This window comes from Numida meleagris, chromosome 6 (genome assembly GCF_002078875.1).
Source record: "Numida meleagris isolate 19003 breed g44 Domestic line chromosome 6, NumMel1.0, whole genome shotgun sequence".
NCBI classification, from domain to species: domain Eukaryota; kingdom Metazoa; phylum Chordata; class Aves; order Galliformes; family Numididae; genus Numida; species Numida meleagris.
Genome location: NC_034414.1, coordinates 29,725,600 through 29,751,956, shown reverse-complemented (window position 1 = coordinate 29,751,956; position 26,357 = coordinate 29,725,600). Strand labels below are relative to the sequence as shown.

The window sequence follows — 26,357 nt, the reverse complement described above, 5'->3', positions numbered from 1 at the left end:
TTTTTGCCTGGAGGCACTCAGACTGTGAAGTTAGGTAAGGAGGATGAGGAAAAGAAGAGAAATATGTTACTAAGTATTTTAGTAATAGTTTGAAATATAAGTGATTAATAAAAAGGTAATTCTGCCAGAAAAAATAAAAAAAAAAGCTTGATTTTCTTATATAAGAAAGATTGTTATGAGCTTTATTTATTCCTGTGATGTTGATCATCTGTTCTGTCATAATTTATTTAAACATAAAACATCTTCAAAACATGAGATTTCAGCAAAGACTTTTAAGATGCATAGTATAGGAAATGCTTCCTTAACATACTGGTTCTCGGGAACCAAATAGGACAGGTTGCTACCAGGCATTTCTCTCATTTTTCTCTTTTATGACTTGCAAATATTCTTTTTATCTTATTAATACAGTCATGTAAGAAGCTTATATTAAAGCTATGAAATTGCACCAGTGTTCTTATTTCATTAATAAAATACTAAATATTAATGCAATGTGACAGCAGTGTAAATGTCCATCTCAAAAATGGACACAATGCAAAATTGAAGGAGATGAAGACAAGAGTAGTCTAAATGGAGTATGTAAAACTCTTTCCCTCTTGCTGTATTTTCTCTTTTTTTATGAGTGGAGATTTCACTTAGGGAAGGAGAATTGTGTATTCTTAGGTCAAAACCGATAATGTAATAGAAGTAGAAGGAAGAAGGCTACTACAGTAACCTCAATTGAAGTGTGGCTAACAACTGTTTACTTAAGCTTGATCAGAGCACCAGAATAGAAACTTTCCTTACCAAGGAGTCTAAGCCTTTCTGTGAAAGGAATCATCAGGGACTCTCCAACTCAGGCTGTTTGATACTGGAAATAACACTGTTGGAATAAGATCATAGAGTCAAATTTTAAATTGCAGATTTAAGTTTTAATCTTGCAAATAAGTAAAATAAATCATTTTTGACTAGTGTGCTAGCTATCTCGTAGAGAAAATATCCAAGGTATGTCCACTGGTATCATAGCAATGTAACCATTCCTACCTATACTTCTAGTAGCTAATTGAAAAAGACATTTTGGTACGCTCTTTATTTTATGTAACACTAGTATAGTACAATAGAGAGTAAAAAACCTTGTAATCCAAAGCAGAAAATTTGTTGGTGTTTCAAATTCACCATTTGTTGCTGTAGCCATGACATTGTCTTTGCAGTCATCAGAGATGCTAGCTAGGCATTTCTGCTTCACTTCAGAGAAGCTCTCTGTGCTCAGTTGCCTGCTAGAATCTCAAGCATTCTTTGCTCCTCTGCCATGGTAGTGAGCAAAAGGAAAGATGCAGGCGATGCCAAACGTATTTTCTCCAGAGAACTTATGAGGAATGTACCACTGAACACAGATTTGTAGACTACTTCAATTTTTGTGTTGTTCCAGTCTGTTTCATGTCATTTCAGCCTTTAAAAAGTTATTTAATACTGTTAGAGGAGGCAAAATATGAAATTACCAGATATTCATTGAAATCTTTGGGTATATGGCAATTTACATAATTGTACTAACAATTGCCTAAAACAATGAGTGTTAGAAATAGCATAGTTGGGAACTAATTCATCAACAGTTAAGTCAACAGGGATTTATTTCAGTGGTAGGAGTGGGGAGTTTGCTTGCTAATGAGTTAATAATTAGTGTACATTTTCATTATTTGTAGTCAGATCTCCTTGTTTACCACTTGCTTGAGGTGAGCTTTTTCACTGAAGTAAGGATGGTTGTATACCTCAATGTTTTAAACCACTTTTAAAATAATACTCTGGAGATTCAATACCTCTGAGCTTTATAGTTACATTAGAAATTATATTTCTTTACTATATTTACAAATAAATTTTTAATACACATTCATTATATACAGCAACTCGTGCTCATCTGCTTACTCCAGTTCTTCAGGCTGACAAATCAAATGTTTATAGAATTTATGAATCTGTGAAGTAGTCTGACTTTTCATTACTTTTAAAGGCATGATTGGAAGATAGATTCTTATTTAGAGGTTTTGAGGAAGTAGAGTGGTTGTGAGTCACGTTTTTGACTTACAAAATGCCTTATATAAATTCTGCTTTTCTTTGATGGATGGTTTGTTTACATAGTCATTTTTATTTGTTGAAAATAGCTGCTAAAGTATCTGTTTACAAAATATCATTATTTAGTTTCTGTACACTTTAAAATCTAGTATTACATTTTGAGAAATCTTCCTTATGGTTGAAATGAAACAAAAGATGAAATGCAACTAAAGGAATAATATCAGCTTCCTCTGTCAACTTGTACGTTCCCTAACTGTACCGCCTTGGCAATTCATTGTTGTGACCTTGCCATCATTTTCCAGTAATTCAATATATGTATGCAGTCTGCAGATGTGACATGAAGAAAACTCTTTACTCCAAGGTGCCTGGGAAGAGGATGAGAGGCAGTAGTCATAAATTGAAGAAAGGGAACTTCCAACTGGATAAAAAGATTAAAAAAAACAAAACAAAACACAAAAAAACACTATAAGGATAATTAGTCATTAGAACAGGTTGTCCAGAAAGGTTGTGAAGTCTCTGTTCTTGGATTTTTTCAAGACTAGGCTGAACAAAGCCCAGAGCAACCTGTCTGAATTCAGTATTTTAATGACTTTCTGAGGTTCCTTGCAAGATGAATGATTCTTTTATTTAGTGAAATAGCTAAAGGTATCTAGAAATACATACACCCGTTACAGAACAAGAATGGTTACACAGCATCTGTGTTTTTTCTCTTCTCCGACCATACAAAATAAACTTTTTGATTGTTTTTAAATCACAGAGCAAGGAGAGGTTTGAAAAATAAATTACAAAAGGTAATTTTTTTTTTTAGCTACTTAAAATTATAATGACATCAGTACTGTCTGTGATTCCTCCAGCCCAAAGGATAAATCCATTAATAAAAAAAAATATATAACATTATGTAAAAGTACAATTATGGCAACCATTATGAAACAGTCTCAAATTGTAAAAGAGCGTAATAGAAATTATTTGAAGCTAATAACCTTGCAGGGATAGAGTTAATGTTTTTATTCTGCATTTCTGTAGCATTCTGCCAACTGCTATAAATGTGTTTCTGTATTATGTACTCATGAAAATTTCAACTCTTGTTTTCCTAAGTTTTAATCCAGTATTAGCTTAATTGCATTAACTCTTGACTGTTGCACAGCTTATTATATTTGCATGAAAATGAAAAACTATATTTCTGAGTCCTCAGTTCCTGTTCTAGTGGCTTTTTGGCTGGTTAGTTGTTGGGGTTTTGGTTTTGTTTTGTTTTGTTCTAAGAGCAGTGGTAATGGGCATTTTGAGTTTTATTTATAATGAGGTGAAAAGATGCATCAAAATCCCAAATATCCCCTAAGGAAAAAAAAATCCCTATTTGCCTTTGTGGGTAACTATTCATAGTCATTTCTCTTCTTGTGCATAGGAATGCTTTCAATTTATACTGCCAGCCCTACCTCATGCCATTGATCTTTTGCGGGATGCTATTGTAAAAGTAAAGGAGGTACACGATGAGCTAGAAGATCTACCTTCACCACCACCTCCTCTTTCTCCTCCTCCAACCACCAGCCCTCACAAGCAGACAGAGGACAAAGGAGTACAGTGTGAGGAAGAGGAGGAAGAGAAGAAGGATAGTGGAGTTGCATCAACAGAGGACAGTTCCTCTTCACATATAACTGCAGCAGCCATTGCAGCTAAGGTGAGTCTGGCTTGTTTCCAAGAGACTCTTTAGCTTCGCTCAGGTACTTTCCACCAATATTATTTGCATGTTAAGACTATACATCAATGTTGGTGTGCTCAAACAGATGAATTCTGGATAAGTTTCATCGAAATTCAGCTTCATAAAAATATATGAATGCTGTTTCAGTAGATGATCACAAATTTCATTGGAAGATGCGTTGTTTATGATTTTGATGATAAGCTGCATTTTAATGATACCATTCTGATGTGACAGAGAATGTTTAGTGTTAGGTTTAAAAAAAAGAATTCAAAAATACTCACACTCCTGAATGTGCAACATCCAGTGAGTGACATATTTAGGAGTCACAACAAGATTTACTAAATCATATTTTCCATTTTGTAAAGACAATGTTTGTTTTTAAAAACATTGATAAAAAGTCTGACAGTTAAGTAGCAGGTTAAGTAATAAGCTATCCAGTGTACTGCATAAGACATGTGAAATTCTGTCACAAAATTAAATGTCATTACATTGTCTTTAGAGCCTCAGTTTAACTACTAATTATAGATCAATGTTTCTTCAATGTTACTCAGACCAAAATTATAAATTGAAGACTACAAAAGGAAAAAAAAATGATAACACTTATTTATTCCAAATTAACTTGTTCCATATTTACTCGCTGTGCTTTTAATTCCAAATATGGGAATTGAAAGTCTCAGTAACCCAAAATACTAATACAGAACTTCTAAACCAAAGCAGCAATATTCTAACTCCAGAAATGTGAATTCAGGTCTGATTTCTAAGACAGCTACACCTGGTTATCTTAATTTTATAGAAAATCCTGATTGTATATGTCTTTGAAGGGCTGAATTGAGGTAATTGTCAAATGCAACTCTCAGTTTTTATTAATGTAATTTTTAAATTCATTTATTTCTTTTAATATAGACAAAAATAATTTATGCAATTTTGAAGACAGAAATTATCCGACATCTAATCTGGCTGTGTTCATGTGAGCTTGACATTTCATCATCACGTTTGTTTTTACCTCATTGCCGTTCAGTCATTTGCTTGTTTGGTCTCATATTTTCCTGTCACTGTATTCATAGCTGTTATGTGTTGTGCATTAGAAACATCCATCCTACACCAGTTCAGCAGTTATTATGGCAAAAGGTGAACAGCCCATTCCTGGTCTCATCAGTTATTGCCATCATGCAGCAGGCAGTGCAGAAGAACCGGTAAGATGCACTTCCAAGAGGCTTTTGCACTAACAGTAGTTAAAAATACACTGCCTGCCGCCTATTCTAACAGTGTTACTTTTTTTTATTCTAACAAATACACATCAGTGCTGTCTTTTAAAGAACACACTGCAGAGAATATTCTGCTTAAGATACAAAGCTAAACAGGATATATGTTACGTGCTTTGTGTCAGTTGGAATCACTTGGCTGCTGAGATAATAATTGCTGTAAAGCCTGTGTTTCTGATTAGTCATCAACTTTATCATCTAATATATTAAATTATTAAATATAATTGAAAGAATTTCCTAAAATCACTGCCTTAGAGCTTTTTCACTATCATTTATTTAATTTGCTTTGCTTCTTTCTCTCAAAAGCTTGTTTGTCCACATAATACAAGATTGGCACTGGGCATTTGTCATATGTTTTCATTGCTTAGTTTCTCTTTTATTATTGTGTTTTGTTTAGAAGTATAATTTTTCAGAAACAGTAAAAAACTTGAGTCAGGTACAGTAGATTCATAAATTATAAATTACTGGATTTTTGTCAATAGTAGGTAGCTACTTCAGTGAGTGCTAGAAATCACTACCAAAGGTTGAGTCTAAACTTGAATGAAGATAGAGTAATGGCTCTGGTATCATTAGGAATGAAACATAATTTACCATATTTATAATTATAGGTTAGAGAAATCTGAAGAAAGCAGTTGCCCTAGCAGTTGTCCTATGCAACCAGTTCATTCCCTGTCTGCCAACAAAGTATAAATTCTTAACATTAAATCATTAGTTCTGTTTACCAGAGTCTGCACTTTCTCGACCCTTAGGCAAACAGTAATTTAAATCACCAATCAAGCTAATTTAAATCACTAATCAAACAGTGCAACACCTCTGCAAATGAAACATGATGGCCACATCTCTCAAAAAGTCATTTAGGAAATGTGAAGGCTTTTAAACCAATATAAAACTACTTTTGGAAAAGATGATATCAGATGAAATTTTGAAATTAATGATTGATAGATATAGTGGATATCTTTATCTTTCCACCATTTCTCACTCATTTCTTTTTCCACCAGTATGTTACAAGTTTTTCCACTCCATCTAGCTGTAAGCAGAAACTATTTTCACTCAACTTCAGTTTTATCGTACCCCATTTAGAGAGTACCTCCTTTTAGAGTTTTGAGATGTCTACCCTCTGGTAAATTTATTTGAAAAGTCGAATGAATTGAAAATATTTAGGTAAAGTTGACATAAATACTCAGAGTGTGACTTGGTGAAAAGAAGTAAAAATAATTCACCAAAACACAGTAATATTTCTGCCTTTCATTACTGCAGATTTTCAGGCTCCAGAAAACAAAAAAATTTCTTGGGCTGATCAGTCTCTTTAACAGCATTAACAAAGTGCTGTCTTTGCTAGTTATATAGATTACCTAAATTTACTTTTTAAGTAAGAAACTTGCTAAATGTCAGTAAAATTAGACATTCCCGATCTCATATAACACGTATGCGTAAAAATATCACTTGCATTTTGTTGTCCCTGTAATCAGCAGTGTATGTGCATTATATTTTTTTATATTTTATATGTTGATGCAATGTATTAGTGACTGCAGTCAGCAGGTAATTGTGGTTAAAGAGAATCTTGATGCTGTTTTTAGCTATACAACAAATTCTGCTATCATGCTAGAGAAACAGATCTCCTGGGAGCAAAATTTCTAACTGCAAGCTAACCTAAATCACTCATTAAGATTTTGAAATTGTGGAAGCTAGCAAGCCAGAACTTAAAAGTTCTAGATGGATTTATCTATAGCTTTATGACAAATTTTATTTTCTGCAAGATAGTGATTAGGAAATAATCCATATTGAAAAGTAATGCCTGTAATCATATATGCTCTTTGTCTTTAACTTCCTTTGCTGATTAATGTCCTAGCTGAGATTTCAGCTAAATTTTAATTTTTCCACAGGCAAAAATCAGTACTGCATGTGCATTTCAATGGAGACTGGAAAAGTCTCATTTTACTTTTATTTTATTTTTATTCTTAAAAAGGTAATAGCAGATAAAATTTTGGCAGCAGAGCTTGATGGATAAAAAGGCGGATCAGGCACTTGCTTGAAGGAAATGAGGCAATAAGAGATATCTAATTATTCTAGAGTAACCAGAGTTAATTCCAGGGAGAACTGGATCGTGGTATCATTTGTAAAAGCAATATTGTGTTTGTATTGTGGTATCCTGGAGCACGTAAAAGATGTAATGGGCCCATACCCAACCATATGAAAATGCATGCATCCTTTTGTCAGAGAAGGGTAAAAAAGAAAGGTACTCAAAGATTTAAAACTATTCCTTCTTTTGTGAATTTTCTTTGCTTTATGTCTTTGTCAAAATATAGGGTTTTGCTAAAACATTGAGATTAAAAGGAAGCATTAAAAGTTTTATATCGTATTGGAGCTATGCTAATATAAAACCAAGAGTTGCCAACCTTTTTTGCATATCTAACTTATTTCAGATAGAATTGCAGGAGAAAAGGAGAACAGAAGAGAGATTGTGCGTCTGACTACAATCTTATATACTCTCTCTGATCAGAATACTCTTGTGCCTTCTTTCTCCTACTTATACTACATATCTAAGGTCTTATTTGCAATTTAGACTACTGCAATTTGAGGCCACTTTGGTACTGTTTCTGGAGCTGAAGCAATCCCAAGCATAACCTTCCATAGTGATGAGAAACTACTTGCTTTGTAATTCACAGTGGAGATTGCAGCACAAGTTACTAAGCACTGAGAGAACTTCTGAAGAAATTTTTTAAGTACTGACAGAAATTGACTGGCAAAAAATACTGTCAGTCTAGAAACACAGCAGCAGGCAGCTGGTAGTATACTGAGAAGAAAATCTGTTGCCGTAAAACTTAAGTTGCAAACTCAAGAAAGTCTAACATATGGAGAAGAGTTTATGTTCAGTACAATCCACAAGATACAACCCAGTTTCTCTAAGGTTGCAAAATTAGATGTGATTATTCTTTATGGCCATGAACCAAGGAAGCTAAAGAAACAAAAATGTTATAAAAAAGGAATATTTAGTGACTTGAGCCTTAAGATTGGCCATTCAACAGGAATATAACATGAACATCTCCTACTTAACAACAGCCTGAAAAAGTATGGGGGCATGAGTAACACATTTATAGACAAATAATATTTCATTAAATTTTAAATTAGTTAATAACAGTCCTATGACAGAGGGAAGATAATTTGTTTCCCATGAAGGGTTACTAAGGTCTGAGCAAGTTCCTGAGGTAGATGTCAAAGATATTGTAACTTCCCCAATTGGAACAGCTTTGGTATGTCACTTAGTGTGCAAAACGGGCAGACCATTAGGAATATCCCATGCTATTCCTGGGAGTACATGTCTATTTCATTTTACTCCTCTTTCAGTATCATCCCTGCTTTGTCTCCACAACTCAGTAATGTGAGATGACTTTGGGACAAGGAATCCTGGGAGGAGATATTTTCCAAAGGATTCTGTTTGTCATAAAGCAAGAATGCTCAGAAATGCCTAGATGAAGGCGTCTCCACTTTACAAAAGAATGCAGGCCATTCTGGCTGGAAATTATTAAAGTTAGTGGTTTGACTTGTCACTGGAGCTTCATTTCTCATTTTCTTCTACTGCTCACTTCTGCTATTTCCCCTACTTACATTTTAGGTGGTTCTTTTGGAACTTGAACGTCAGGCTAAACTAATAAATTCTTAATGAGAGATCATAAAATATGTGTCTCTATACATAATCCTTAAAAAATCTGAATTTGGAGTTAGTTCTACATTTTCATGTATGTTGTGATGGAAAATTAAATTGCAAGAATAATCTGATGTTAGAATTGCTACCTCTGAAAATGAAATACATTAAAATCTTGAAAATAAAATCAGAATAAAACTGTAGAGTGTTTTATAGCAGAATATCTGCTGCATTTTGTGTGTAGAACAGTTCTCTTATTTGAGCTAGTTATCATCTGTATGTCTTATCATTTTATACAAAATAAATACGTAGAATCATGTTGTTAAACTGGCAATCCAATCAATTATAAAGTTGATGTGATATCTTCATGACTAGACCAAAATACTGCAGTAATAAAAAGCAAGAGACTTTCTAAGATTCAGCATGTATTAAAGATCAATTCTTAAATGCAGTCCTCTAGCTCTTTTCTTTGTAAATGATGATAAAACAGAACAGAAAAGACAGATTAAAAAAAAGACATTGATAGATTCATTCATAATACTGAAAATATTCTCGTTGTTAGATGTTGTTGTAACTCCATTTATTTAAGTGGGTTAATAATACCAGCTAGAGGATCTATTACTAAAAGCTCCATCTTAGAAATAGAAATACTAGCCTTCTAGTATATTAAGTGAAAACAAAGATTGAATTCTCTTCACAATGCATTTTAAACACAAGCAAGGACTTTGGGTGGAGTTTTCTAGTGCTTTTGCCTATATTGTCTTCAGAGAGACCTGCAGGTTTTTCCAATACAGATTTTACATCAAGAATTTGTGTACCTGAAATAAATACTTCAGTACATGGAATGAAGAGTATGTACTCACTGTATGACATTTCTTTTGAGAAATTTATTTACTGCACGACATTTCTTCAGAGGGTTTCAGTCATTGCTAATAATTGGTTTTCTGTTTGTAACAGATAAAAAATGAAAAGTCTGCCTCCATCTATGTCATGGTAGAAGTCACTGTTGGTCATTGTTGGGCTTGAAAGGATTGGGTTTCAGGCTGAGGAAAAGCAATCTTATTATTTACTGTTACATCTTGTAGTATATCACATGCAAAGGCTTTCAGGACAAAGAGTTTCTTCTGTGCTTCTGCAGTTAGAATATGATTTTGCATATTTGTGATGGGTTTGTTATTGAAGTTATGAGAATTTAGTGTCACTACTGCTAGCGATACATATGAGGAAATGTGCAAACTGAGGAGTGGTGTATTCCAAAAAAATTTTTATATAAAAGTATATTATACTTTTTTCAGTAAAGTATATTATTGACTCTTAATTCCATCTCTCTTCTTTTAAGATTCCAGATTCCATCATTTCTCGTGGTGTTCAGGTGCTCCCACGTGATACAGCCTCCCTCAGCACTACCCCTTCAGAATCTCCTCGTGCGCAGGCCACCTCTCGTCTCTCCACTGCATCCTGCCCAACACCAAAAGTAAGTACATTTATGCCTTGCAAGCTCCATCCTCAGACATACGATCTATCAGATTAATGTACTACCTCTGCAAAGAAAGGTTGGTTTGCATGCAAGGGATGTATCATTCTCGGTAATAGATAAATCCAAGACTGTACTTTATTCTGTGTGCACTTTTGCACGATTTAATATGGGGGTCTACCAACATGTTACAATTTCGAAGTTTCATGTTAGCTCCTGCAATATCAGTCATGAATATGAAATCATTAATGCCTTGAATGTGACTCATATCCCCAGGAACATAGATAATCCTGCCACTGAGTAACAGTGTTAAACAAGTAGTATTTTGTTGACAAAACGTGTGTGCAAATTTTTAGCCTGAGCTGGGGCAAGTCTCTGCCCTGCTCTGTTATTGATAAGTTTAAGACAATTTCAAACCAACTAATTTTGCTCAACCTTAGATATTTGCTGCCTGACACTTGGAAACAAAAAACAGCCTAAATTTAATAGTAAGAAAGTTTTAATGCCAACCTTGTGGGATTATTGTTCACTTCTTACCGATTATACTAAGCCATCTAATTGTTCAAGTGAACTCTATTATATTATCTTTTTAAACACCTTATATTGCATACATCAAAGACTAAGTGAATTGACCAGTGGCAAGGCCTGTAATGTCCACCTGTAGCAGGATTCTTTCCAGCAGAAGAAAGCTCTGCCAGAATTCGCTTCATGTGTTCATGTTGCAGTGATCGTTTTGTGGTACCAGATGCAGACATTCTAATAAACTCATAGCAGATGGTGAACAATAACATTCTTCCTCATCTAATTTGTGATCCTTGAAGACTGTTCTGCTTGCTAAAATGATTACCAGCATCTGCTAATTCTTCTTCCTGCTTTCTCATTTCTGTTAGCGAACAAGATTTACAGGCAACCACCCATAGAAATGTTTTGGTTTAGTCTCTAGGAGAGTTTTATGCAGTACTCACCTGCACTGTAACAGAGTCAAAATTATTCTGATAGACAGCATACTAAGCTTCATTATATTCTGCTTTTCTTAAGAAGATATTCAGTGAATTATATCTACATGCAGTTCCTTCATTTTTTACTAAAGAAACTGTCACTTGTCTGACGGCTAAAAATAGAAACTCAGAGCTTATTACGTCAGAACTCTTGAGCAGAAGAGGAATACAAAACAGAGAAGCTGTTTTAAGGAAGGTATCACTGTAGAAAGGTGTGAACCTTATCAGTTGTGAAGCAGAATGCATTCTTCTAGACCAGACATGTCCAACCTGTGGCCTGCAGGCTGCATATGGCCCAGGACAGCTGATAATTAGTATTTTATGTTAAGCCCTATTTTTCATGTATTTCTGCAAAATCAGATTTTGTTCAGAACAGGAGAGACCACACCACTTTTAAAACAGGAGTTGTCATGAAACATCTACCTAGTCTAGTTTTTCTTTAATGTCTTCCAGAAGTGGGTAGTACAAGCTGCTTTAAGGAAAAATTTAAGGAAAACCCAACTGTTAAAAGCAAGAAAATAAATGTGAAGAATAATCTCAACTCCAACAAGGTTCCAGTTACCTGGAGGTTGGATTTTGCACAGAAGCATAAACTCCTTTGCCAGTTAGAAAGCTCTTTGTTTTATGTATTTTGAAAAATGAAAATCCTAACTATTCTTGGTATCCTTTTTTTCAGTCTTTCTGTTTACCCTCAAGTTCTCAAACATCATCTGAATTTGTCTAGAAATATGGTTCATTCATATTCTTCAAGATTGTCAATATGTCCAAACGTCTTCACTTGCTATGTTTTTCCTTCTGGATCCTGGCTTTCTAATAATGCAGTATAATGTAATTCATACTTAACCTTTTAATCCACAGATTAACAGAGCAGTGTGTATAAAAATGAATTGTAACATCTAGCTGATACTCCAGCTTTTTTATTTCTTTGATCTCCAAGTGTGTATCTTCTCCGTATTCTCATTTTCTGGTTGAGGATCTCTCTTCAGGACTCCTAAGCATGTATATATGAACTGAAACAAAGGAGAGGAAGTTTCAGCAGAAAACAATTAATTGCCTTTGATTATGGTTACTGTTTTGAATGGTGCTCTAGCCAGAGAATTAGTAGCGCTAGATTTCTTTGTGAAACATTTTCCAGTTTATTTTGTTGCACCAGTTTCTTGTATTTTTTGTCCTAAATGTACATAAAATCTTACATCTCTCTTACTGAATTTGCTGAATAGCAGAAAGTTGTGTGTCCCTCTCAGAAAAAAAATAAAAATCAAGCTTCTGCAATGATGGGAACACCTGTATTGAATAAATGTAAGTAGCAGGTTACTAATGCATGAGTGTGTTGGAAAGAAGGTATGAGAGAGTGCATTACTAATACTCTTGATTGATCTGTTATGAAAAGTCTTTACCTTTTCATAATTACGTTTTGGAAAAAAATAATGTTGTTTATATGTATGTGCAGAGTATGTAGACAAGCACAAAATACAAGATTTAATTTTAGGTGTCTTTATTGTTTATACTTCATCTTCCATGTTTTCTGAAAATCTCTGTAAGAAAGTAGTAAACAATGAGTAGTCACTTTGAACCTGCATATTTCAATCACTCTTCAGAAGTTAAATTTCCTGAAAAAAGAAGGAATCTGAGAGAGATTGTGGGTGCCCCCTCCCTGGAGGTGAGGTGTTCAGGGCTGGGCTGGGTGGGTCTAGTGGGAGATATCTTTGCCCATGGCAGGGGGATTGGAACATGATGATCTCAGTGGTCCCTTCCAAACAGTTCTGTGATTCTGTATTTTTCACTATTCATTCTTTGGTGGTTTTCAAGACAAATTTCCATTGGGACTACTCTATGTATCATTACTTATATCCCCAAAACTAAGCAAACTTTCTTGTGTTACCATTTAATAAATCCCTGTAGAATGCCTTCCTTGTTCTATAAATTGTGTTCAAGTTTTAAGCAAAATCCACTGTGGCTCGAAGAGCCACATGTTTATAGTGGAAGGATTCAGATAGAGAGGCAATCTTAAGTTTTACTCTAGGGAAAACTGCACTAACAGTCCTTTTCGGTTATTCAGTCCTAAGTATCATAGTGATTGTGACATATTTTTACCTCTAACAATATGGTTTTGGTATTCTAAAAGTTTTAATACCTTCTCAACAAGGTCAAGTGAATTTGCTGAATATACACATGACAAAAGTTTAAGATGACACAATATGGCTTGCAAGTTTTTTTATATAATTTCCAATAGTTGCCTAGATTGTAATATCTTCCTATGTTTTTGTACATTTTGGTGGATGTCATTTTCATGAAATTAAATGCGGTGTTCTTTTCAGATACAAAACCAATATAATACCCAGTGTAAAATACCTTTTACAAATGTAAATGGGAATTTTTGCCTAGTGTTGACACTGGGGGCTTTTATAAAACCTGTAGTGTTAAAATTTTATACCTACAGCTTCAGATAACTTATATAAGAATACATTCTTTTAAGTTATCCAGATAACTGAGTCATTGCTTCAAACTTCTGATTTTTTTTCTAATCTTAGGGATGATACTAGTATAAAAGAAAATTACAGCTTTCAAGTTCAAGTCTTTGCTTCTCCCATATATAAATGATGTAATCACTGTGTATTTTTTTTTGCCAATACTGTGTGTCAAAGTCAAATGAAGCAGATATAGAAGACCAAGGGCAGGATTTAAATTATCACCAGGAGTACATTTCAGTGACAAGAAGTGTTCAAAGTGCTTCACTTTGCAAGATCATCAGTCTAACTGATACTCAGTTCTTCAATGTGCAAAGTTTCTTTTAGTGTACCTTTGATCATGAAGAAGTCTAAGAAACTCATTATGGTACTTTTAAGAGTGATGTTTTTTTCTATCTCTCTACCTCATTCCTTACAATCATTACATTCTGCTTAAGAAAAATTATCTTTTTTCTGTTCTTTGATTGCTGGTTATCTGTCTTTCCCCTATCTGTAATTTTTAATTTAAGCTGAAACAGATAAAGCCCCTAGTGTTGTTAAGATACATGCTTGCAAATTTGTAGTCATGATAGAGATCTTCTAATTCCTACATGAGTTTGTAGGAATCTGACAGCTAAAATGAGGAAGCAAGACTTATTTTCAAAGTTGTTTTAGATTCTAGCAAAACAGTTCTCTTGTCTATCCATCACTCCATAAACATATTCTTCTTTGCACAATAGATTTAATTTTGCTAGTTAATCACTTTCTGTATCTCCTAATAAGAACTGTTGTCTTCATCATTCTTGTTTACATTCATGTAAACACCTGATATTCCTCATCTAAAAAGTAGCATATCTTTAAATTTGCTTATGTAAATGTTTCAGTTCTAAAGAATTTCTGAAATAAAAACATTCAGGGAAAAAAAAAACAGATTTAAACTTAAAAGAAAAGAGAAGAAGACAGACAAGTCTTATTCCTGTGGCAAAAAAAAAAAAATTGTTCTAATCTTGATCATCTCATCTCTCATGCTTGCGTCAACATAAAAATGGTGCTTTGAACACCTTTTGTCATGAGTCATAGCTTTAATATTGAACCTAGATATTGGCTCAAGTTTTCAGTCAAATGAGCTAAAAATTAAAATTAAATGTAACTATGATTTATGTTTTTGGTCTAGTGTCAGAACTTTTTAATATGCAACTGCCATGTGAACGAGGGTTGGGAAGATGGTTTTCTATCAATTACTGCTTTTTCAATAGAAGAAAGATCAGGTTGCTTACTAGAACTTATTAATTAATGAAATGCTGTTCAAGACACGGTTTGCAAGCTGTAGTTTTAGACATAAGTTGGACACTGTGTAAATTAGATACAGTAAATTTTTCATTTCTTTTATCTTGATGTATACTATTTCTTCTTAAAATGATCATCAAAGTGAGAACAATATTAAAAGTATGTGAATATATTTTAACATACCTGCACTAAATTCCCAATTAAAGTTTTCTTTTTTATAAATTGGAAATTTACATTTGCTATTATCTTTTCTGCCTAGAAACTTGCTTTTGGATTGTTTAAATTTTTAGGATGATCTAGGTAGATGAAATCACACTCCAAGTACTGCAAGCGTTCTTGCTTTTTTCTTGTAAAAATGGTGGCTGTTCGTAGACACAGAGGCTGAATTATATATTTTATCCTGCTAAAAATTAAAAAAAAAAAAAAAAGTAAAAGAATGATACTGGGAGAATGTATACCGGAGTAGCCAGGTTTAAGACCTGCTTGCTAACATGTAAGCTACTGTATCCTCCCAGGTTCTCCTCATTAAAGTGCAGCGGTATTTTTCAAATCCATTACTGATTAAAATATAACATTATTTTACATTTAGCCATTGCCATTTTTTCCTCATCTTGTTTTAGTTTAAATTTTGTTTAGGAACTCTGAACATTGTTAGATAAAAATGCAAAATTCCACAGATTCAAAAGTGAGACATTTTAACTAAGAAAGAAGCATCTTGGTGTGCTTGGGAGGTAAAAAAAAAACGACGACAACAACAAAAAAACCATTATAAATAATGAATAATGAAGTGGTAAAGTCCACTAAAATCCTTCTTAAAATTAGAAGATTCAGTTTGGAGAACAGCTGAAAAATAGAGGGGATTTTACTTGTTTGTTTGTTTGTTCGTTATTTCCAAAATAAACCCATCAACAGCTCTCCAGAGAGGCAGAATAAAGACTTGTGCCATCAAATTTAAGCGGAAAATTGAATTTCAATAGAAGTACTTATTTGATTTAGGTTTTGTGGTGTTTTTTTTTCTTGAACACTTATTTTTCAAGTACTGCCATATTCAGCAATCTGTATTAAATAGTACAGCAGTGTCAAAATTCAGTTTCCTTCTTTATCTAGCAGGGCTAAGGAGGGATGTTAGCATAGTTGGGAATTAATTATCTGTACTAATCTAGTGCATCCAGAACAATTCTTGAATTCGTGGAAATCAGCTTTACACACAGAGTCATATGAAAGAGTCTCTAATGTGCAAAGTGTTTCCTGTGTTTGTTTTTCTTCGCAACCAGTTAGTATTTTATTAAGCTACAAGATACCACTTTTTTAGTCTAGTGAAACCTTGAAACGCATCAGAAATACACTTTTTAGTCTTTCCCTGAAAATGTGTTATCAATTCAAAAGGAGCATTTCAGAAACATGGAATAGAATTTGATTTTTTCAATTCAGCAGTATATTTACTTATTTGAAGGGAAAGTGATTATTTGTCTATTTTTGATCAGTTTCATGGTAGCATTTCATATTCTCTGACAAGAATTTCTGTAGGCATTTCCTGATACTGAGATTTATGGAAACCTGCTTGTTTCAGTGAAGAGCTTTTTATTTGAACCTACAGTGGTGACTGTAGGAAGTTATTTACAGGAAAGGTCTTTGACAGATTGGGGTCCTGAAGGTCAGAAATTCAAAACATGTTTGGAACATATTTCTCTCGAACTACTACATTGGAAACTGGACATTGAATGCCTTAGAGAAGATTTATGATGGTCACTCGATAACAACCAGTGACAAGTTTGGCAAGATTTCAGGCCAGCTGTTGGCCATCTCTTTTAAATTTGCACCGTTCATTGAAGTTATTTTGTTGTCTGATTTTTTTTCCTTTTAAAAATGCTTTTTCAAAATGCGAGGAACACTTTGAGCAAGGAGTTCTGTGCATTGGCATTGCATGTCTCATTTGCTTTGTGAAGTTCACGTGGAACAAAATTCACCTGGAGCTTTCTTGGACAAGAGTTTCATTCAGAAGTTCCATCAGAGTGAGCAGAGATTGACATGGATCGCTAGCCACTTATCACATTGTTCTAAGCATCTGCAAAGTGAACTGAATCGAGGATCTTTCCACCTTTTCTTCAGCTTCTCAGGGTATCATTGGACTTCTTGAATGATATCTTTCCTATAGCTTTAATAGGTACACTCCTTCCTGGTATCCTTACAAACCCCTCCACTTCTCTTTTACAGTTGAGCTCTTCAGGTGGCATAGATATGAGGAAATATATGTGACAAGAAGCTTTACACAGATTTTCGAAATACAGCCCTGCATAGCAAAAAGGATGAAGTACAAGGTATTACAGATATTTGAAAACAAACCTCAAATGCCCTTGTCCTCAAAGAAGTTTACTCTTCCCTTTAAAGCCCCACTGATCTGTTTTCAGCAAAGTGGAATCTTTCCTTATGACAATGAGCACTAATGCATCTTCTTTCCCTTAATTCTATTGCTGAATGTGGTCTAAGAGAGCACTTAGCGATTAAGCGAATCTTAGCTGATTCGCTTAATAACCTAGCTGTCCCTCCATTGGGTTGCTTGTGAACATCTTCATTGATGTGACAGCTTTCACCGTTACCACCAAGGTGTACTTAACAGAAGCTAGCTTATTGTCTAAAATGTTTAAAGGACACTGTCCTCTATTGAAATATGAACATCCCTGTATACGCTGCAGCTTTTAGAATTTTAATTCAACTTAGGGCAACAAGGCAAAAGAACTACAGATTCAGAACTCAACTGTCGGTTTGAGAGAGGTATATATTCTTAGAATTCAGAACAGTGTCACCACCTTGGATTAACCATGTTTTTATTTTTTTTCTTAAGCTTATACTTGTTCACTGCATAGTGGAAGTAAGGATCTAATTTTCATATGTCAAGAAGTCCAGTGTAAATGAGATTTAGGATATTAAGTTACTGGGAATAGTGACGTAATATGGAATGTTTGTATTTATTGTAATCATTAATGACCCTGGCTGCACATTTTACCTATCAACTTTATGTAGCTTTCTGACCATTGAGTTCCACAGAAGTCAGTAGATATTTTGAAAGAAAAGGGATGCCACATGTGAGTTTAAAATAATCAGTGTATCACCAAAGGTCCTGTTTAGCATGTCATTACATTATCTTTGCTGTTATGTGAGTTAACAGAGCATTGATCTGCTGGTGAAATTAATGTACTAACCTGCAAAGCGGCAAGATAATTGCATTACTTTGTACCACTGATTGGTACACATCGACTGCATTTATTCTGTAATCTGCATATGGAATAGTGTGAGTGATAGTGAGTAGTGTGAACAAAATGTGTAATGGTGTGATAACGATGTTATGTTGGCATCCATTGGCATTCATGTACATTACGCTTCTGTAGGTTTATCATATACAGGAAAGAAATGCAGCAACCCTAATAAAACATTTAAGTCAGTGTAATGCATACAGGAGAATAATTTTGTTGTGTGAGAATGTTTATCTGTGTAGTGGAAGCATTTATTCCCTTTGTTGGAAAATTCTCCCCATTTATTCAGGAAGCCTCAGCTAATTGGCATTTGTCTTGCCTAAAACTGCAGAATTTTAACTGCCTTCAACTACAAACCCTTTTTTTCATGCATGAGTGTAGAAGTCCTATGTAATGCATTTTTTAACTTAAAAGAACGTGACTTGCTGCAATATTAAAAATACATTAAGCTCTTTGTTAGCAGTCAAAACTCACTTTATATAGAGCACTGAGAAGAAAATTGTAACTGGAGTATAGATTTCTGTATCAGTATTTTCTGCTGTTGATAAGGCAATCAAAGTTTGTAGAAAATACTGCACATGTCAGTGTTTTTAGTCATTTTATCTCCTGTTAGTTCTGTACTGTGAACTTTGACAAACCATCTTAGATCTTCATAAGATTTAATCTCCTTTGTTCTGGCCAATACACCAAGTTTTTTCTTCCTAGATAGCTGACGTGAAATAATTGTCAGTTGAGTTATACTTCTGAGATACATTTCTGTTAATGTGAACGGTATGACAGATTTCAAGAAATTTTTTCTGAAGCAGAATATTGTAATAATATTCATAGTATAGCTTTTATGGTTTCTCTTCATCAGTGGACTGCCTTCTTCTCTAGCTGAGTGTGCTATATAAACATGAAGAATATCCAGGCATTTAAAAAAAATTGCCGATTGCTCCTAAGTATCCATGTTCTTAATGTATTTTGCTCTTCCAGAGCCTACTTCATGTGAGGGCTTTCTTAATATATTGTGATTCATAGTTAATTTCTTATCTGTATATTTTAATGTTTTTTTCAATGCATTTATCTTAAAGATCTTTTTAATGTTCTTATACATACACCTACTTTTTCACTGAATCATACATCTTCTCTGTAAGCTACATTAGATTGGAGAAAGGTTTATCCCATTGTTATTTTTCCATATTCTGCCTTTGCTTCTTGACAGCTCTTGGGGAAAAATGATAGATTTGGAGTATATCATGGTCAAGTGGGACAATAGTTTTTACATAGTTCTTATGTGTCCAGCAAGTAACTTGAACTTTGTTTGGATGCCATATAATATAATCACTTGCTTTTGATTAACATGATTCCAACACTGCATGCCTGGACCACTACAGAATATGGAGCTTAACATCTTTTTAAATTGATGCTGTGAAGAATTTCCATTGCTGCTGTTGAATGTATTTAGTTTGTGAATTAAATAATTTGATCATATAAAAAATGTTTTGTCAAACTGTGTATTAGCCAGGATTTTAGAAAAAAGTTTGACAGAAATAAGGCTTTTTGCTGAATGTGGATATGGAAGCACACTTCTGAAAGTTGCAAAATTCTGTTTTCTTTGTCAGAAGCAGTAAGCAGGGAAAATTAGGACTAGCAAGAACAGGATTCATTATCAGGAAGTGGAAGGAGTCTACAGCTGAGATGGATAGTGCTGAGCATTCTGCTGTTGTGGAACTCCCTTTTCAAAAACGTCCAAACAAAGCCGGACTCTCAGATTTGCCAGTGCATTATTTGTTTGTTCTTTATGACCTGTGAGTGTATCTGCTGCTTTATATATGTTCAATTTTATAAATTCTTTTTACAGAAGTAAAACTAGGGATAGACAGGACTATTTCTTACCAGTACTATTAGAGGATAGAGGAATAATAATGAAATGTATATGAGACCTGTGCTTGGAAAACATGACGTGCCTGGTTTTTGGTACCCACAATTTTCTTTCATGTTCTAACAAATCTCTTCTGTGTATTTGATCAGTCTTTGCTCACTCATTGGGTCTGGTTTCCCCGCTTCCTGAGTTTTCTTCCACTGGCTTCCCATCGTTATTCTCTTCTTATAACTCCACCTTGTTCTTCAAAAGTCAGCACAGGGCACCTGTGGCTAATCCTTAGCTCTTAACTCCTGTCTTACCCCCTTGTGAATAAGAAAGGGATGTAAATATAATGCATTTCTTAGCTGTCAGTGCATTACACTCTGACAGTTTCCTAGGAATATTCCCTGCAGAACATATTTCTTCCTTCATTACAACTCTTTCAGATTGTTCCAAAACCTTCACTTCTTTCAGATAACGTTTTGATAGTAATTACTTAGTATTGCTCCTGCCTTATCTCTTTATCTGCTCATTTAGCTGTATTGTGGTATAAAAATGATAAACAGTAGTCATAAAACCAGAAGCTGAACACTGTGTTTTCAGTTTCACTGTTCAGGTTCTTCTTCTTAGATCTACATTTTGCTTAGAAGGAGCAATTATCACTTTACAGATAATTAATAGAAAAATCAAAGGACTTGGTTTTAGATCACACAAGTTACTGGCAGGGGTAGATATAGATATACTTTTGATTAAGAACACTTAGGTGCACAATCTTTCATTCTGATCTTTTGTAGCTACAAGTGGTCATCAGTGATGGGGTTCTTGTGTGTAGTTGTGTCTGAAAAATGAGGAGTGTATAATCCATGGTCATTTTCTAAAATGCTGTTTTATTGATCAACTTCTAGAACTTTAGACAGGAGTTGGCCAGAAATAAGGATGCATGTGAGTTCCTTTCCAAGGCATTTGCCGTGGAAAAAGAGGTATTGTTTGTTGATTTTTGTTTTGCTTTTTTTTCCCCTAGTAGTACCCTGCTGAATACCCAGAGCATAAGTAGTATAGTGTACGCACATTTCATAGAACTGATTCATCCCTTGAGAAACATCCAAATTGTGAGCTTATTTCCAGGTTCCCCTAGGAAATATGTTACCATGCATATTTTCTGTGCCATGAATGAAAGATAAGAGCTGACCTTAAGCTATTTCCTCCTGATTTGTATTTTCAAGCATTTATTATTTCATCACTTGCAATCTACAGTTCTTGTCTACTTTTCTTTATATATTTTGAAGAGAGAAAGATTAAATAATTTAGTTATATGCACCTACAATATCTCCAGGCTCATTTCTAAGTCCTAAATCTTCAGAACAACTTGAGCAGCCACACTACCACACTGGTAAGTAAGAGAATAAAACAGTTTTTTTTTCTGTGAAGGGCACTCGTATAGCTGTCACTTAAAACTTTTCCCTTCAATTCTATGATATATAGTGTTTTTGGGTTTTTTTTGTAATGTCCTGATTCTATGTAGTTAAGATTATGTAAGACTATAAGTATTTATTTTTTATTACTTTTTTTTCTAGTTCTCATTTTTCAAAGCAAAACTGAAAACGTTATATTTGAAAATGGTGTTCTATTTGATCATGTTATACTTTCTGAGATTGATAGTATTTGAACCAGGATACTGAGCCAAGGGTCTTTGCGCTGACTCGTCTCTTTGTTTTCCAATAAGGATTTCTTTTTCTTCCTGAGGGTGTTTTTTTTCTGTTGGTTAGTGTTTTTTTTTTTTCTTCTTGTTGTTTTTGAATTAAGAAATATATAGCGACCAGGTTACAACTGCGTATATTTAGACTGAATCTGTGTTCTAAAGGAGACCTTTTTTTATGAATAACAATTTGTTCTTGGTCAGCATACTGGAATTGCTTGGAGGTTTACTCGGACTCCTGTCAAAACTGTAGTGTTGATATTTTGCTTCATAGTTCAAAACTGATGCTATTCTAATGCAATAAGACTAGGAATGGAAAGCAACAACTTTCATAAATGTTTCCAGTGTACTTTAGTAGTGCATATCCTATTAGAACTAAATATTTAAATCGTTAATGCATTGTTTAGGTGCATTATTTTCTTCCAAATCTAGTGTAGGTAAGACAAAAATTTCTTGACTGTGTTTTGACTGTGACATTTTTATGTTGTCCAAGGATCAGAAAAAAAATAAGCAGTGGCAATCTAACTTCTACTGGAGTGTCCTGGCCAGCATAAAGCATGGTTAAATTTCCGTGGTTCATTCACTCTTTGGCTTCCTTGGCGAGACTTCATAACGGAAAGAGAGTTAGTGTAGTTCGAAAGGCTTCACCTGAGTTATGTGGTACTTACTTTTATATACGCTATGAAACAACCATCAGGTAATGGAAATTCATTTCAGGCTTGTCTCAGACTAGCAAGCAGAAGGATATCCCTAAGTTCATTTTTATTGTCTTCTTCCTCTACTTCAGTTGACATGACACCAGTTTAATTTATCAGCAAAAAGGTTTATTTACTGGATTCAGCAATTCTGAAAAGAACTCTGGATGTAAATGAATGTTTTATTTTGTGTGCTTCTAACAATACAAGGCCTTTTGAGCATCTACCTCATTTGTTTCTTCCACCCCCTGCGTCACCTAGGAAAAAATTATATAATAAAGGAAGAGTAATAGGGTAGGAGATGTGTGGGAGAACTTATATACATTGTATATTTAAAATAAAAATCTAATGTTGGTCTGGCATTAAAATTTTCTGGTTGGGCAGCATAATTTTTAACTGGGAAACTTGATAGCAGTGGCTAACATCTCTAGGCCTGGGACAACTGGAACCTGTATTGCATTCTGTCAGGTATCAACAATGATACTTGTCAGGCCTGATACTCCCAGTTATAGCATACTATGATCATATTATTTGTGGAAGATATAGTGTTTTTTTTCTTCAGCTAGAGTTTTAGGACTTCATTATTCTCCATATACAAATCAGATAAGTAACATGTATTTATTCAAAAATAATAGTGAATTCAGCATGCAAAATATATGCCAGGTTGGTACTATAATGAAATAAAAATGGTCAACAAAGAAAGGTTAAAATTACGTGATAAAACACCATTTATTTCAGAAATTAGAGTCTGTGTCTTTGTCCTCTAGAGGTGTCTCAGAGAGTCAAATTGATGTCTTGCATGTACTGCTAACTGATTGTGTGGAAATTTTTTTAAGTTCACTTTTTCTTTATTCTTCTGTCTTTTTTACCCATCTTCCTCCATTGTAGCAAATTAGACGGCCGGATGAAAGCAAAGGAGTTGCTAGTAGAGTTGGATCCCTCAAAGTAAATATGTTTCTAACATTTATTTTGCAAACTTTCTTCTATAGCCTACATTTTTCCTTTTCAAGGGGGAGGTGAGGGGAGGGAGGGAAGGGGCTTTTCCATTTCTCACCATCTCATCATTTTTATTTCAATACTCTTATTGCTGTTGGGTCACATTTTGTTTGTTTCTGTGCTACACATAGAACAACCTACGGAAGGCCAGGTAGTAAGCTTCAACTGTCACAAAATACAAAACAGCAACAACTTTCTTGAAATGCCTATAATTCGATGATCATGATTAAACCACTTCTCTGATGTATGTTGTTTGTCACTTAACTGCCTGTTACATAGAGAAGTGACTTACTCATCTTATGACTACTGCATCCCATCTAAAACATAATTTAACTTTTATAGTGCTCGCACTTCTTCCATTTAATTCTGCAAAAGACCATTATAAGGAAGTTGAATATTTCATCCATATCTAGCCTTTAAATCAGAAAGAAACAGAGCAAATAAAGAGGAAATGAGAGAGATTCATGTGAGACTAATAAGAATGGAGCCACTGTTTTGCTAATAATTAGTGCCCTTTTCTGCCTTTTTGTTTGTATAAACATACTCCAAACTTTACAGCACTTAACAGGCAGATATCTAAATCATTACCTACCCATGTATAGTGTTACTCTCTAATAAATGATTTAAAACGCAGGACATAATTTGTACCAGGATGCTGATCACATGCAGTCCAGGCCATTCTGTTAAGATTCCATCTCAACGGTTGCCTCTTTCAGCCATCCAATTTTCCACCTTTTTCACTTTATCTCTTTTTAGCACTTTCTAAAGCCCTAATTCATTTTTCTTCTGCACTCTCCTTGCCTTTCCTGCCTTCTTGTTTTTTGATCTTTTGTTTCATTTTTGTATGTGTGTGTATTGCCTTTGTTCCAGGACAAGCCATCCTCTCTGTTCTCTAACACTGCTCCACAGCTGCTCTTTGTGAAAATGTTATTTCACTGAGCATAAAGAAGGGGAGGGGAAGGATTAATTATGCACCTCTTTCCAGTAATGACACCATTTAAATTGATCTCAATACAGAAAAGAAGCCAGTTGCTCTTTGTTACACAAGTGATACCTAGCAGCATCTGTAGCATTCCTCACTGTCTGTGAGGCTTTATCTTTTCATCTTGTGTTTTGGGAAGAAGTTTTCATTACAGTGTAAATGAGAAGAGCCCTGTATGTGAATGAGGCACAGTTTCAGTCGTGGACATTCAGTACCACTGAATGCACACAGGGGAAAAGACAAAGACAGTGACAGTTTCTGTGCTGAGAATTGCATATGTAATTGCTGTGACCTATGCATCTTAATGGGTCATCAGATACACTTCTATATGCATAATGTGTATACATACGCAGAAAATGTAACATTTAAGGGATGAGATTCACCTCCTATTTTATGAATGTTTATTGATAACCTAGTTCAGGATTCTTATTTCTGTATCTGACTGCTCAGGATTTAATTTTACTGCCCAAAATATGTATTTAGACACAAAATCTTACATAAATATCCATATAGTGGGAAATCCTAACTGGGAATCCAAACCATGAACATTTGACCCCTTGAGATGTAAATACATTCTAGAACACTGCCTTAGCAATAAACAAGCAAATAGTAAGTGTAGCAGAGATCCAGTTGCTTTAGAATGATCAGTCCCTTGTTTTTTTTCAGTTTTTTTCTTGTGCTGAAAAAAGACCCATGCTAATGAAGCAGAAATACCTCATTTCCAGTTTTGAAGTTTATTGAGCTTGTAAGTCTGTGTTGTTGAAATCACTTTGATGTCTTGAAATATTTTGCCAGAGGCAGTGAGAAATGTGTTATGCTATGATTTTAAAACAAGGAACAAAAGAAAAAGAAAAAGAAAAAAAACATAACTAGAGAACAGGTTGCTTTTTCAATTCATTTTCTGATGTTTACATGTAGCTCCATCGAAAGCTGGAGGAGCTCAGAGATCACCTAGAAGGCAATGTCAAAGGATGCTCTCTCCGAGCAAATGTACGATTTCACTCGGTGATCTGTATTTTTAAAACTTCCGCTGGCTGGTAACACTAAATCTGATTGGTTTGTCCTCTCATGCCCATCTTTTTTCTTTCTCTCTCTTTCTCCCTTTGTGTTTTCCTTCTTTTCTAGCTGGGATTTCATTTTTTAATGTGTTTGAGAAACTTGACTTAATTGACAGGATTTGTTTAAAAGAATATCCTACTACATTTTGATGAGTGCTAATCAGACTGCTTGACTTCAACACCAGCTAAAAATATCCCTTTCCAAAACTGTAACTAATATGTTTCCTGAATATTAAGCTTATTAACAAATAAAATTGATACCCCTTACTTTAAAGGAGAATGGTATTTTCTGCCTTTGATTGATAGCCTTAGATGCACAAAGGTAAACCCAAAGCATATATGCTCACATTTGCCTCTGTCTTTGCCCTTGATTTTCTGGGGTCCGTACATCATCCTACAAAATAGGTTACTATTTGGTTGAATGCAGGCTACGTGAATTTGGTTGTTTTATTAGTGGACTCCTCTAATACAAAAATTTCTGTATCATAAGTCTTATTTGTTGCATTTCTTCTTTAGTAAATGAAATAATGTGAAAAAGGATAGGTATCTATCTTATCGGTCATGACACCCCTGTAAAGTTAACCATTTTTCACAGAATCTTAAAAAAAGTGAGTCAAATCCAACATAACAGTATAGGCATGAGTACCCTGTGTTTAGTGTTCCACCTCAAAAATGAAGCTCAGCCATTCAGCAATTAATTTTAAGGAAGAGATAGTTTAAGCTACATAATTTGATGCATAACGAAATCAGAAAAAAGGAACAGTTACAAGCATAACAGATGTAAAAGATGTAAAAAGCCACTTATCCCTTTTAACATCCATCCAGTGACAATTCTCAGAAGTTTCTTTAGATTCATGTCCTGTTTGTGACTTCCATACGCTATGACTGTTGTTGTTATTCTCAGCATTACCATTCTGATGCATAATCCACTATGGTTATACAGTGAAAGGTGATTTTGGTAATGATAATAATTTGATAATTTCTAC

The 26,357-nt window shown here is 34.3% G+C and overlaps 1 protein-coding gene across 15 annotated transcripts in view; it reads left to right on the top strand.

The window, feature by feature from the left end:
• GPHN (gephyrin) overlaps window positions 1–26,357 on the top strand; it is a 270,607-nt gene that overhangs the window by 167,494 nt on the left and 76,756 nt on the right. For 7 of the 15 annotated variants that reach the window (XM_021401694.1, XM_021401692.1, XM_021401690.1 and 4 more), the window contains 4 exons: window positions 3,443–3,715; window positions 4,822–4,929; window positions 9,981–10,115; window positions 23,224–23,280. In XM_021401694.1, coding sequence (XP_021257369.1) covers window positions 3,443–3,715; window positions 4,822–4,929; window positions 9,981–10,115; window positions 23,224–23,280 — 573 coding nt within the window. The remainder of the gene's footprint in view (window positions 1–3,442; window positions 3,716–4,821; window positions 4,930–9,980; window positions 10,116–23,223; window positions 23,281–26,357) is intronic. The other 8 variants (XM_021401702.1, XM_021401698.1, XM_021401695.1 and 5 more) reach the window with 3 other exon arrangements.